Source organism: Gossypium hirsutum, chromosome D11 (genome assembly GCF_007990345.1).
Source record: "Gossypium hirsutum isolate 1008001.06 chromosome D11, Gossypium_hirsutum_v2.1, whole genome shotgun sequence".
Classification (NCBI taxonomy): Eukaryota; Viridiplantae; Streptophyta; class Magnoliopsida; order Malvales; family Malvaceae; genus Gossypium; species Gossypium hirsutum.
The window spans coordinates 47346015-47361542 of NC_053447.1; the positions used below are offsets into that span (position 1 = coordinate 47346015).

The 15528-nt window shown below is 35.1% G+C and overlaps 1 protein-coding gene across 1 annotated transcript; it reads right to left on the reverse strand.

Annotated features, from left to right (window-relative positions):
* Nucleotides 1–6376: 6376 nt before the first annotated feature.
* Nucleotides 6377–9147, reverse strand: LOC107913583 (patellin-3). Its single transcript, XM_016842216.2, has 4 exons — nt 7534–9147; nt 7310–7434; nt 7079–7214; nt 6377–6910 (listed from the first exon to the last, which is right to left on the reverse strand). Exons 1-4 carry the CDS (start codon nt 8731–8733, stop codon nt 6443–6445), a joined length of 1929 nt encoding a protein of 642 aa, XP_016697705.1. The 5' UTR covers nt 8734–9147; the 3' UTR covers nt 6377–6442.
* Nucleotides 9148–15528: the final 6381 nt, after the last annotated feature.

The window sequence follows — 15528 nt, forward strand, 5'->3', positions numbered from 1 at the left end:
GATTGTTTTTTCAAGATGATGGAATGATGGTTTGACCAATTTATGGGAGTTGCACATGTGCTTCCACCCCAACCTCAGTCTCAGCTTCAAGCTGCACCACAAAGGGCACCTATTCCTGCTATGCTAGTTGTGAACCAGTTTCAAGGAAATCCTATGAGAGAGATTAGAAAATGGAGTGCTAAGGAATTTCTAGGACATAAAATTTATGATCCTACAGCAGCCAAGCAATGGTTATCTCGTGTATGTAGAGTAATTGCATAGTTGAAATACGCATCGACGGATAGCCTGTTATGTGAAGTTTCCTTGTTAGACGGGGAGGCATATCAATGGTGAGAAATGTTGGCAAGCGTGACCCCTAAGGAACAAATGGATTGGGAGTTCTTCTTAACAAAGTTCAGAGAGAAATATGTTAATCCAATGTATATGGAATAGATGGAGAAAGAATTTTATATCTAATACAATAACAAATGTTCATAATGGAATATAAGCGAAAGTTCATCAGACTTAGTCGATATGTGAGGGATATGTTCCAAATTGAATAAGCTTTGTGTAATAAACTTGAGTGGGGCTTAAAGGATGAAATTTGTGCCCTAGTAACAACATCAGAAGTTTGGAGTCTAGCATCAATAATAGCCAAGGCTCAAAAGATGGAAACGATTGTTCAAGATAAAATTATGGGGCAAGATAGAGAAAGAAGTAAGAAAGAAAATGTTGAACTACTCCCTGTCACAAATTTTAATAAGCCCAAAGATGTGAAGAATTTCTCCTATTAGCTGGCAAGAGATTCTCATATGATGGGAAGATGTGTGATAATAATGAGCGTCAAGCTACATCTATGGCAAGTTCTAGTGTATTAAAAAAGATAAAGAGTCCTGTCTATAACACCTGTGGGAGAAAACATGTGGGAATTTGCTGAAATACAACGAAAGTCTGTTACGAATACGGGTCACCTGACCATTTGGTTCAAGATTGCCCAGCAATGACTAGAGGCCAGCCTGAACGATTAACCCAAGCATTTAGCACAAATCAACGTGATGCGAGGGTAAGGGCTATTGTGATATCAAAATCTATCATGAGAGTTCCAAGTAGAAGTTCTACTAAGACCAGCTCGAGAGCAACATCCAATGCTTGCGATATGAGTGCCCAAGAATATGTTGTACCTGATGGTAAGAATTTCGTGGGTGAAATTCCTTTTTAGGGTGGGAAAGTTGTAACACCCCGTCTAGCGTAGTCCTAGTTGGTGGTTTGTGTGGGTGGATTGTTGGCTAAGTATAAGCCAAAGAAGGCCGACTTACACTTTATCCTCTAGTTAAGTAAGTGTTTATTGTTGTGCTATGGTTGGTGTATTGTTTGGCTATCCCGATAAGTCTATAAAGATGTGGTGGAAGGTTCATATTTTGGAAAAGTGCAGGTTACTGATTTATACTACTTGGCATGGTTAATGTGGAAAACCCGCCAATCAGTAGATTCTCTTAGTGAGCTTTGTGTTGGAGGACATTCTGTTAGTATCCGCCAAGTGGTCTATTTCACTTGGTATGTAAAGTCAGCTAGAGGCGGATTGTTGGACCTAATAGTTTTCATTGAGAGCGCCATGGGTAAGGCCGCAGCTATGGAACAGTGTACCATGTTTGCTTGTAAGACGTAAGTATACTATTCAGTTTTAGTTAGTTCCTCGTTAAAACCTAGTTTGATTTGAACTAGAGTACTATACATGACAGCTTGATTTGTTTAAGTAACAGAATAACTTATTTAGTTGGTTGCTTATGAGTACAAGTAAAGTGTACCACTCTGATTAGTGGAGTTTGGTAGAAAGGAGTGTTTATAGATTGATGTTTCGGGCACCAAGGGGTGCTGAATCAATTCTAATTGCTGGCCATGTGTAAGGTTATTATGAGAGCTGTGTGGGCTATAAATAACAGTGTGGCTGATGTAGTGGGGGTTCTTTTTTTTCTTCTACTTTTTTTATTCTTTTACACCGATAAAGAGAAAGTTCTTTTACACCGAATAACAAGTAAATGTCAAAGAATGTAGCGAAATATTTGTGGTGTAACCAGCTTCTTTGAGATCTTCAGTGAGTATCCAATTTATGTGAGTTTTCTGTGAGTCTTCTCTGAGTCCCTGTATACTGTTAGTTTTCAGGCGTTGAACTTTCGTAAATCAGTGTAGAATATTAAACTAGTTTTCACATTTAATGAGCTTGAATACAAGCATTTTCATTATGTTTTAGTTAAGTTTCTTTAGTTTGCTTATGTTTTAGTTAAGTTTCTTTACTTTTACTTGCATTCAATAAAATGTGCACATTGATTCTTTTATTGACCTTAAGGGCCGAACAAGGCCTAAGGGAGAGCTAACGTACTTTGTGAGTGTGCAGGAGACCATTAGAAGGCATTTTGGGTCAATACTGGATGTTATGTCGTGTCGCAACATGGAGATCCAATGTCGTAACATAAAGAGCAGAATAGAGAAAGTGAGAAATTGCCTTCAACGTCATGATACAAGCTGAAGATGTCACAACATTCCCTTGAATATGAGAGGAGCATACTAGTTGCTATGTCGCGACACAAGTCTTGGTGTGTCGCGACATCGACTCTATGACGAGAAGAAAACATGAAACAAGGGCGTTTTGGTCTACACAATCGAACTTAAAGCTTAGGAACGTCAACTAACCTAGGTTTAAGGACGATAGCCACTTGAAGGCTATAAATAGACTCTTTTAGCACACATTATGGACATCATCCCATTAGCTCAGATTCTTTTCTTAGGTTTTAGATTTGTTTTCTTATTTCTTTTAGGTTTTCATAGTTTAGTTTATTTGTTCCTTCGAGAGATCTGATTGTAAAGAAAGATCTACTTTTGTGGATTTATGTTATTCAATATCAATCAAGCTTTCTTAAAACTCTCTGTTCCACTTCATTCTCCATGATTAATTATTCCATTCTTTCCATGTTGTTTATTAAAAGCCATGATGAACTAATCTTTCTATAGGGGTTTAGCGAGTGGAGACATGATCTCTTAACTATTTTTGTAGGGTTACTCAACGGATCATTTGTTTGGCAAAGGAAGAACGTGAAACAAACCTTAGGCCTAACAACCTTAGGAAGTCATCAAGGTGGGAATTAACCCAAAATTGGTATTGTCTATTTGTGAACACCTTTACCCCAAGCCAGTTTGGACTATGAGGTCAAAAGATAAGTAGCTCTTGCTGACTCGTTATGTTAGTGGAAAGCCAGAAGATCCTACTAGGATAGCAACTAGTTGGTTGATGAAGAACCTGAGACGACAGTTAATTGGGATTGCTGAAGCGAGATGATCACCCATCCTCAAATTTGGATTCACTTTATTTATTTGTATCCCTCGCAACTTTAATTTCTTTTTATGTTATTTTATTTTATTATTTTACAAACCCTAAACATATTTCTCATTTTACTTTCGCACTATAACTTACCTAAAGTATTAGTTAGATCTTTAATTGTTGACGTTAAGATTGATTTAGTACTCACCTTCCTTAGGTACGATCCTCGTAGTACTCACCTACTTCGTTGTAAAATCTATATTACAACTCGACCCGTATCCTTACGGATATCGCCTCATAACTCTCTATCTTATTGTAATATTCATACTCAAGTCGTTAGTACATCTGAAGGCAGTCAAGTTGTTGGCGTCATTGCCGAGGAGGCAACGCTGCTAGACTGGTTTTAATTTCTTGCATTTTAAAGAGTAATGAGGAAATTGTTAAGTTGTAAATACGGTTTGTTCTAACAATATATCACATTAACAATATGCAGGCTTTAGGAACATTATTCGATACAACATGGTTGCGACCTAGCATATCTCGACCTATTATTCACAGTACACATTTTGAACTAAACCTAACTTTATTAACCTGGATTACTTGTAATGTCAGATTTTCTTATTACATTAATAAAGATCCCACAGCATTCTTGAGGAAATTTGACCATATATGCAGCACTGTCAGCTATGTAAAAAATTCACCAGAGACAATCAAATTGTTGTTGATCCCGTTTGCGTTAAAGGGCAAGTAAAAATGTGGTTAGAAACACTCCCTTCAGACACTATTACTACCTAGGTCAATTTTGTGCAACTATTTTTTCGTTGAGCATTGCTGATGACTAATGTATTGAGTAGTTATATAAAGATATTTTATTTTCAGCCAGGTATTATTGAAACCCTGGGACAAGCTTGGGATAGATTCAAAATAATCCTTAGATCTATACTAGGTAGGCATACATTTTGCGGTTCAGATTCATCATTTCTATTACGGCTTGGATAGTCAAAATAAATGAAAATATGATATTATGACTGGGGGAAGTATTTGGATGAAAACTCAAGATGAGGTAATAGAAATTTTGGAAAAATCCAACATTAATGAATTTTCTTGGAAGGAATGTCAAGAAACAGAAAACTTAGAATTGGAAGCTGTAAGAAGTAAAAAAGCAAGAATGTAATCAATTAGAGTCAAGCACACAAGAATTAACAGGCTACGACACGGAGGAAGAAGGGGATAATGCAGAACAAGAGAATATCATATGGTAACCCAACTGGATTGGTGAAGACAAAGGAACAGCCGGAGCAAATTACACCAAATTCGGTAAAAATGGTACCATCCATCATCCAACCCCTTAAGTTGGAATTAAAGTCATTACTCGAGCACTTAAAGTATGGATATCTAGGGGAGCAAAATATGTTACCAGTAATTATTGCTACTTATTTAGATGAAAACAGGAAGAAGCTCCATTGAGTGTCCTGAGGATGCATAAAAAAATAGGATGAACAATTACTGATATCAAAGGAATCAATCTTGCATTCTATCAACACAAGATCAGATTAGAGGAAGGGACAAAACTTGTAGTGGATACTCAGTAGAGACTTAATCCAGTCATAAAGGAAGTGGTAAAAAAGGAACTGATCAAATGGTTAGACGCAAGTATTGTTTATGCTATCTCTGATAGTGAATGAGTTAGCCCGACCCAGTGTGTTCCAAAGAAGGGAGGCATAACTGTAGTTGAAAACGGTAAAAATGAATTGACTCCAACATGAACAGTTACTGGTTGGAGGGTATGTATTAATTACAGGAAACTGAACGATGCAACAAAAAAAGACCACTTCTCATTCTCTTTCATTGATCAAATGCTGGATCGGTTAGCAGGAAAAGACTATTATTGTTTCCTTTATGGGTATTCGAGGTATCATCAAATTCCAATTCACCTCGATGACCAAGAGAAAACTACTTTCACGTGCCCTTTCGGCATGTATGCTTTTAAAAGAATGACCTTTGGATTATGCAATGCTTCAGCAACTTTTATGAGATGTATGACTGCTATCTTTGCTGATATGTTGGAAGAAGGTCTGGACGTTTTCATGGACAACTTTTTGGTTTATGGAAACTCATTTCAAGAATGTTTAGGTGACCTGGAAAAAGTGTTGAGACGATGCGAAGAAACTAACCTACTGCTCAATTGGGAAAATGTCATTTTATGGTAAAAGAGGGACTGGTCTTAGGGCACCAAATATCGAGAAAGGGTATGGAAGTAGATAAAACAAAATTTGAGATAATTAAATATCTTCCATAGCCAACTAACGTGAAAAGTGTTCAAAATTTTTTAGGCCATGCAGGTTTCTACCGAAGATTTGTCAAATATTTTGCTCATATTTTTAAACTTTTAAATCAACTCCTTCAGAAAGAAACACATTTCGTCTTCGACCAAAGTTGCATTGAAGCTTTTAAGGTAATAAAAGCTAAGCTCATATCTGCTCCTATAATAATCACTACAAATTGGACAAAACCCTTCTTTATTATGTGTGATGCTAGTGATTATACAGTAGGTACAGTTTTGGAACAAAAGAAGAATAATTTCTTTGGAGCTATTCATTATGCCAGCAAAACGCTGAACTTAGTGCAGTGTAACTACACCATAATTGAAAAAGAGATGTTGGCAGTAGTGTTTGCTATTCATTATGCTATTCATTATGTGTTGTATTTTATTGTATATGAATAAATTGATATGGAATTGATATTTGGACTATGAAATGTAATCAAATGTTTTGTATTTACTTGTAGCACCTTATAACTCAGGTATGGCAACTGGACCGGGTATGAAGTGTTACAATACGCGTCTTGTATAACATGTTAATGCACATCAATAAATTTTCAAAAAAACTGCATAATTTCTTAAATATTTTTTTAACATATTTCTAAAATTCTACCAAGAAGTCACTGTCTTAAAACTAAAATTCAAAATTTTAAAGAGTAGAAAGACATTTGTTATATTTAAACCTTTACCTTTTACTAATTTTTTAGAGTACAAACTATTAAGAAAACATTAATGTAGCTAAGAATAATTCTAGAACCGATGAATTGAAGATACAAAAACTTCTTCCTTGAAAATCAAAGATGGCAAAACCCAATGATGTACGATGAAATTTAACGAGCACAAAAATAATATCCATGCACGTGCATCCGTGAGAATCCACGAAACCACCGTTTGAAATTTACTAGGACAAAAAAAGAAAGGAACATATTGTATGAACAAACCCCCAAAATTACATATAATAAACAACTTGGAAAATCGGAAGTAATGGCAAGACAACTAGAAAGATGGTTATATATGTGAATGCCTTGTGTGATATCCATTTCCTTGAATAAAACTAGTGAGATGTAGTAGGGTGGGAGCTTCTTCTTTTTGGAGGAGGGATTGTGGATAGTGAGAACAACTTTGCCAGCCTCGCCAACCTTGAAATTGTCGCACACCACCGGTTCCTCGGTAGAGGCAGCAACCTTCCTAGCCTTTTGGATTATAACTGCATAGCTGTTTTCACCACTGGGTACGAAATCAGCACCATAGTTCACACCCCATCCAATAACTCTCACCTCCCATCTCACAAGGCATGCCTGCACCAACAATCTCATCCAAGTCTTAGCCAGCCAATACCAAAGAAAAAGGGTGCAAAGGATACCCCTATTAATTAAATAATTATACAACTAGTACTACCCGAAACCCCAAGCGTTGTACATAGGATCCCATTGACCGAACGAAGAGACCAAGGAAAAGCGATCTACCTCAGTAACTGGAAACTCTACTGTGTGTTTTGCCGCTGGTTTAACAGTTATCTCGGTAACAATTTCGGTGGTGGCGAATTCACTGCCTTTGCTCAGTCCTCCATATTTGACCGGTACTTGTTCAGCAGTGATGTACCTAAATGTACAAAACATATTTGTTTCTTATATATAACGGAAACGTAGAACCATGGAAGGAGTACTGAAGAAACTCTACTTGATTTAGACAACAACCTGAAAAGGGTGTCCGCTGATTTGGAAGGGCCAGCAAAGACAAACTTGCTTTTAGTTCTTTGGGTCAAAAATGGATTTATCATCTTATTGACAGCAAGGTACCACCAAGGAACATTGATGAACACCTAAAAAACCAGCCAAAACGTCAATCATTCAGAACATAGGCAAGATCCAAGTTGCCTCCTGTTTGGTAAAAGAAAAACACTAAACATAGTAATCAATACCTGTCTGGCAACAAATTCTGGATAGTTGTCCTGGAGCAAATGAAGAGCCTGTTTGGTAGCTTGTCTAAGCACCCACTTGGCTGGTCCTGGGGAATTCTTTAAGTCATTGACTTGAACAATAGTACAAATTCCACCGGGCCTAAAATCTAGTTTCCGAATACTCTTTTCCAGGAATTGGATTCTCCATCTGAGGAAATTTTGCCTCTTCTCTTCATCCGAAATTTTTTTCTCGTAAAGCTCCTTGTTTCGGAACTCCCCGAACACATTATAGCACACCGGATGTCCTTCCTTGTCAAAACCATGCATAAATACCACCTTACTCAAATCATCACCCAGATCTTGTTCAACCAGCTCATCAATCCCGAACTCCTTTCTCCAAAGAATAGTGTTTTTCAGCATCACAAACGCCTCTTTCACCTTGAAATCTCTGGCTCTTAGAAATTTGAGGAGAATGACATCGCTCCTTTCATCTGCAAGAAGCGGTACGCCCCGTATGGATATCTCCTCGGGTGGCACCACCTTGTCCTCTACTTTACCACCTTTTCGTTCGTCTTCCGATTCCACATAAGCCTCTGCCTCTGCTGCAGGTTGAGCTGAAGAAGAAGGGACTGAGACAATGCTCTCTTCAATGGCTTCTACAGTCTTGGCACCATCGTCTTCCACGGTGTCAGAGCCAGCAGCTGCAGTAGCAACCTTGTCTTCAATGACCTCCGTTTCAACCAGATTGATACTATCTTCCTTTACCGGTGCATCATTAGTTTCGGCTACTGTTTCTGGTTTTGGTGGTTCATCATCAATAACCGCTTCGTCCTTTGCCTCCTCGTTGGAGGATTCTTTCTCATCATCCTCTTTAGGCACTTCTGGTTGTTGCCCGCCAAACTCATGCTTGTTAAGCGCTTCTTGAACAAGTTGCTTAAGTTGTTGTAACGCTTTCTTTTCATTATCAAGAAGATCAACCACCCTTGTGCTCTCTTCCTTGAAAGAACCCGACTGAAGAACATTTTCCTGATCATCACACCTGTGTTTTGACAAATGCTCTTCCATTAAAGCCTTCTCGACCGGCTTCTGATTTACGGATTCTTCATCAGTTTCAGCTTGAGGTGGTTCTTTCACAACTGCTGCAGCAGGTGGTTGCTGTGGGACGTCAGGGGCAAGTACCACCTGGTCAACATAGGCAGGGTTCTTTGTTTGGTCAGCCATAGCTAACAATGATACCAATAGGAATACAAATGGGGAAAGTGGGTTTATTGGAGAGTTCAAAGGGTGGGCGGGGGGAGACAGTTTTTAAAGAGAGGAGTGGGGTTGGAGTTCGGAGGAAAACAAGTTGTGATAATCATCCATATAAGGGAGCCAGTTGGGATTAAGTCTAAATTAGGGGACCCACCACGTCTGTCTATCACCTGTTTTACGACCCAACGGGAGTTAGCGTTACATTGATAGAAATGATGGATGGGCGCAGTTGAGGGTTTGGTTTGGGTGGGGTCTACCATTGGGCAGAAAATGAACCGTTGATGCGTTGGAAAATGGACACCTAGGATCCTCTGCATCTTTGTGTCTGTCATATTCTTCTGCGTAGCTGATCCAATGTGGGAGGTGTGACCTACTAATACAATCATTCACTTTTGAGATGGTATGAAATTGAAATATCTTTGAAAATAATATTTTCTTTACTAATTTAATGTTATTTTAACATTTTCATTTTAAATTTTAGTTAAAAAAAAGTAAAATTCAACATGATATTTTGATATTTATTTGACAATAAATTATTTAAAAAGATACAAATAACATAATATGTCAGCTCGAATCTATTCTCATCAATGTTGACATACAAAATTGAATTTCATTTGTAATGTTTGCCTAGGTAATTTTAATTTCATCATTATTTAAATAAATTCAATTTTTTTTGTGAAAAAATATATTCGATTTGATACTCGTTTATTTAAATAAATTCATGTATTAATTTTAATATCTTTATGTCAATAACAACACTTTGTCATCAATCAACTACATGTTAGTCTTAATGCATTATTGTTGTCCAAGCCCACAATAATACTTGACTAAAGACCTTTTAAGAATAATCATATTATTTTCAGGATATTATTATAAAACAGTTTATTTATATACCTAGAAAAGAAATTGAAATAATAATGTCAATGCCTTATATTAATAAACGAGGTAAAACAAATATGTTATTATAATTATCTCATGATTGATCTTTGGGCATACTCTAACAGTATATGCCTTCTCTGTTAAAGACTTAGAAAATTCTCTTAACATTAAATCGTCATCCAACCTAACAACTCCTAACGTCTCTGCGAATTTTATCAAATGCTCATGTGAATCACCATACTTGCCATTGAATTGCTTAAAATTAGGACTGGTGTAGTCCTTGGGGTCTGATTTGGTAGTTACCCTAGCAGGGTATGACAGTTTGAGATCAAATTCGGAGAAACTAAGGCTTTTGTTTTTTTTTTATTCTAACAACCTTTGAAGTTCTTTTTTGGTGACAAAACCCTAGGTTTTCAGTGGGTTGTGCCACCAAGGAGGATAATCCAAGTTGGGAGGTTGCGATGATATTTTTTTCCTATGGAAGCAGTCAAAGTGTGGGTGGCAGGTGTGTTGGTGTTTATGGTTTTGGTTATGCCAGTTGTCACAGGAAGCACAGGATTAGAAACATCGAATGTATTTTCTCCGTTTCCATTTTGGATAGGAGTGGCTCCAGTGGAAGAGTTTCCTACTAGCTACATGTGAGAAGGAATGTCGTTTGGAAAAGGTGTGAGTTGGGAGATAGTTTCCATCATCTTTTTTTTTATTCTCCTCTAATATTTGCATCTTTTTCTCGTTTGACTCCATTATCTTCATCAAGTCTCGAATGTTGATAACTCTAGAATATAAAGTTATCTTTAACACTTTTTAACATATAAATTATGCAAATTCTTAGTAGTTGATAACACTTTTTATAATTTCTATTCATAATTATGTATAATAAGAAATACTATAAAAATGTGTTATTTTAACTAATTATTATGTTAAACGCATGGTTTTTAATCTTTTTGAGGGGGTAATTAGACTCAGTGGGAAAAGAAAGCAGAAGTTCGCATGTTAATGCAAATGTCATAGCAATGCACAAAAAGAGTCGCAACATAGGACTAAAAGATTGGGCTTGGGAATGTACAGATTTGGATGTCCAATCTAGCTTTTTTGGACTTCAAAATTCATCTCAACCCAACTACGGAGTGGATCAACAAGCTTAGACAACCCAAAAGAGCCCAAATCGATCACTAGAAGAGAAGGAAGCTCAAACCATCCACCACATGCTCAAAACCGACCAAGGACTTTTTCTTTAGCTACCTCAACCACATGCCTTGAATTTAGGAATAACCAAATCAGCTTTGTGGAGATCAAGGGGTCAACACAACATGGAGAAAATCAAGGGGAAATTGATGCCAAAAATAGCAAGGGATGTTAGGGACTCACTCGTATAAATAGAGGCAAGCATTTGAGAGGAAATAGCACAAGCAATAAGCTAAACCCTTACCGAAAATTGAGAGCAACAAGTAAGCAATAGCTTGATAGCATTTAGGTGAGAGTGATGCCTAGAAGAGGAGGATAACTATCGTGAGAAGCAAGCAAGAAAAAGTTGCGAAGAACCACTGAATTCGGTTGTTATCTCTTCTTATTGTGTACTAGCCATGGATAACCCCTCTCGATATTCCATCTTCCTTTTCTCTTATTCATTATTTTGTTATTGTGTTGATGAACATGATTGCAACTTATCTTTGTCTTTTTAATTTAATGATTATGATTTAATTCTGTTTTTGCTAGAATAATTATGAAACTTTGACATGTGATTCTTGATTCTATGTTAAGAATGTCTTGTACAAATGTTTATTCATTCGTTCAAGTAGAATTAATATTAACACTTATAAATGCATGGCCAGCATTGGCAGGTGAGAGTTTATTATTTAGTCTGAGAAGAGGTAATAGTTAATAGACAAAAGACAAAAGACTTGAATAGTGCATGTCATGTTGATACTGAGAGATGATTGTTGCATGCATAAACTGTATGTAAGGCTCGAGAAGGCGATCTTAAGGTTAGTTTGACATAGATATATGCAAAGTAGCTAAGAGACATAAGGACTCCAAGAGAAGCCTATGATTTAAAAAGTTGGTTTAGTGAATTTTCAAATTGTCACGACTTATCGTAACATTTTATAACATAAATGCCAATGATCATTAGTCAAAGGGAAGTAATTGTTCTAGCATATTCATGTCAATATTGTTAAATCACGTGTTAGAGTTTTCTATTGCTATTATCTTTTGTATTGTGTTTAAATTCATCTATTTGCATACTTAGTATAACTAGTTACATTCTTATCTCACATTAATAATTTATTTTGTAACATACCAAGTTGTTAATAATTAATTTTGCAAATAATTTGTATATACAGTCTCTGTGGAGACGATAACTCATATACTTACTACTTATTACTTGTCACTATTATGTACACTTGCACATAATTTGACAATCGTTCAAAAATTGTATGAGGGAATTGGATTATTTGAACTTCAGAACCTTCCATAGTTTTCAATAAAAATTAAAGGAAAGATAAAAAAAAATATTAATAATATTTCACTAAATTTAATCTCTCTTTGCCAATGGAGTTGCCAAAATATAAAGGGTTCTTTTATTAAGGTAAAAAGACATTACAATCTGGTAAAATGAGAAGTTGTGGAGAGATGGCAAAAAGGAAGATCAGAGCAAACTTTGGAGAAAAAGCGCGATGGCAGTCGATTGTAATGGACACGATAAGAGGTTGAGAAGAATAAGAGTTATAGTGGTTGTTTTGATTATAGAAAGCAAGTTTCAAAAAGGATTTTAGAGTGCTAAGTTTGATAAATGATCCAAAAGTCCCCAAATGAGACCTTTAAATGAGAATAAATGAAATCATGCCTGTAGTGTGACGACCCAATTTTCAATAGTGTTAGAAAGTTCGATTTTGGACTGAATTTATTTAATCAAAATAGTAAACAATTAAAATAAGGTAATTACATGTCAGGTATGGATCAGGAGATCAAATTATTTAGTGTTATTGAATCGAATCAGATAATAAAAATAGTACAAGGACTAAAATGATTACTGACTTGAATGAAGGGAAATTAATTTTTTTTAAAAATTGGAAAATGCCATAAAAGGTGATTAAACTAAGGTTCTATTAGCAAATAAACCATTTTTATAAGTTTTGTTAATGCTTAAATAAACTATTTTTAATCATTTTTCACTATCTAACATTATGATTAACTAATAAAATAATAATTTATAATAGTTGTTAGTGGAAGAGATGAAACTAAGGAAAAAAAAGTTCTTTCATCTCAACCATTATCGAAAGCTTCCACGAGAAAATAGGTGAGTTTTCTTTTCAATTTTTGGTAAATTATTAGATTTAAATAACTAATATTCAAGACACAAGTGTTAGATTGATAATTTTTTTTAGGTTTGAACAAGGAATATATAGTTGAAAACATAAGGATTGACATATATCAAAAGTCTAGATTCATGCATGTTAGTGCTAATTAGAGTTATGGTTGAAATTGTTCAAAATTTTAATAAAAAGTGTTTAAATTAAACTTGAATTAAGCTTAGATTGTTTGATAAATTACGTTTAATTTTAGACCAAATTGTAGAAAATAAAAACTTTTGAGGATTGATAATGAATAATGGTTGTAGAAAGTCCTTATATCATATCTATTAAGTCGAATTTATCAAACTTAGCACTCTAAAATTGAATAAATCACATTCATGTTTATTTATCATATTTCTATATCCGAATTATATATCTAATGGATTTCTCGTATCCGAATTTATCATACATAACTAAAGGCAATGTTGAGACATTGAAAAACAAAGAAAAAGGCAAAGTTGTCGATGAATAGCTAATTCAGTTTGTGCTCTCATTCATAATTCAAGTTAGTTAAATAAAGAAACATATATGCTTAGATGGTTTTATTTGAAAGGTATATGTATTCTAATTATGTGATTTTTTTATATGTATATGTTTGCTTTATATATTATGTGATGGTTAATAATGGAATTTGCCTATTAACGTTTTTGGATAGAGTCACGAGTATAGTTGACATGTCATAAGGTCCATATTGATATGTGAGAAATTCATCGCTATGCGTGTATATATTGTAATAGTTCTCTAATACCTTGGAGATCAAGAACATATAACTAGCTCAAATACCTTGGGGTACGAGAGTATTCTGGTGTGATTGATGAAATCGGTGCATTTATACTTGATTATCACTTCAGTGCATATCTGATGTGATGGTGGATTGATCCGAGTATCCGTTTTTATATTTGATTTGATTAATAAGGGTTACAATGTAAAAATGGTATGTTGAACATTTATTAAATCAAAATGAGGTATTGATGCTAACATTAGACATGAATTTGATATGTTAAACTAGGTGAAAATACCTTAAGGTTGCATTTGAAATTATATCGAGAACTTGAATAAAGCATTGGTGAGAATAAGATGAAATGATAAATATCTATTGGTATATGCGTATCTTTGATGTTAATGTGAAATGGTTAGCTGGTTAACTTATCATGTTACTTGTGTTTATTTGATTTGGTTGTGTTTATAATTGAATTCGAATTATGTTAGCACCATTGAGTAACCATTACTAAGCATAGTAATTTGTTTGTTTCCATGATGCAGGTTTCAGATAAAAGCTATAAGAGTTTCATGGTCAAGCATCCAACTCTCCGACTCAACTTGGAAACCTTTACAATCTTATTTTGCATGTATATATATATGTTTTAAAGTCACATGGCATGTACCTAGATAGGTAGACTTGTTGCGTAAGTTTTGACACTTTTGGTAAGTGACATGTAATGTTAGATTGGTTGAGCTTTACCTTTTGATTACTAGCTAGTTATATTTGATTATGCAAGATTGAATATGCAAATTACTTGGTTTAGTAATGATATATTGAAGGCTTTGATTTGATAATGTTTGAACATGTTTAAATAGGTTAATTGGATGAATATGTTCTATGGTAAGTTTTAGGTGTGTTTAGGTCCATCTGGTTAAGGCTTTGAATACTTATAAGTACAAAAATTTTGACCATTTGATCATTGGATCTCGAGACAAAAACATGTCTTGAGACCATTAGAACAAATTTCACTTGATTTTTGCATTCAAGAGCTTGAGATCTCGAGACATCTATATAGTCTTAAGACAAGTGGCTTTTGTCTTGAGCTTGTCTCAAGATAGAAGTGCAACAAAACTAAATAAATTTTGCCTTGCTCCAAGTCCTGAGACAAGAACCCCTTGTCTTAATACATTCAAACATCGAAGTAAAAATAGGAAACTAAGGAAAGTAGGTCTTACCTAATCTTAAGACATAAAAGGTTTTACCTCGGGATACATGTAGTGTCTCCAAACATGTTAACTTCGAAGTAAAAAATTCCAAAATAATTTATGATCTATCTCGACACATGAAGACCCCTATCTCAAGACATAAATTTAAAATTAGACATTTAAGTTTAGATTCGAATCTTAACTCTGATATTAATTCATTATGATGTCCTCATAATTGGTTGAAATAGATTCTTATGTATTACGAATGTATGTGTGAGATCATAATGAATGGGTTTATTGTTCTGAAGGAAGAATATAAATTTAAATTTTGCGAATTTATGTCAAGTTAGGCTAAGTCGTTTTGGCAATGTAATGTAACGTCACACATTTAGATCTGACAATTGGGTCAGATGTTAGGTGTAACATGCAAGGTACTGTGAGAGAAGTTGTAAAAATAATGGATATAATGGTAGTTTAGTGAAAGTTACACTCATGTAACTTATTTTAACAAGGACACTGCTACTTGCAAACTTAAGTGCAAGTGCACAGTGTGATCAATGAGGAGAGGGAAAGACAAACACTTAGTGCTCCAGAGAAAGGTTAAATAGAATTCTTAACAATATCC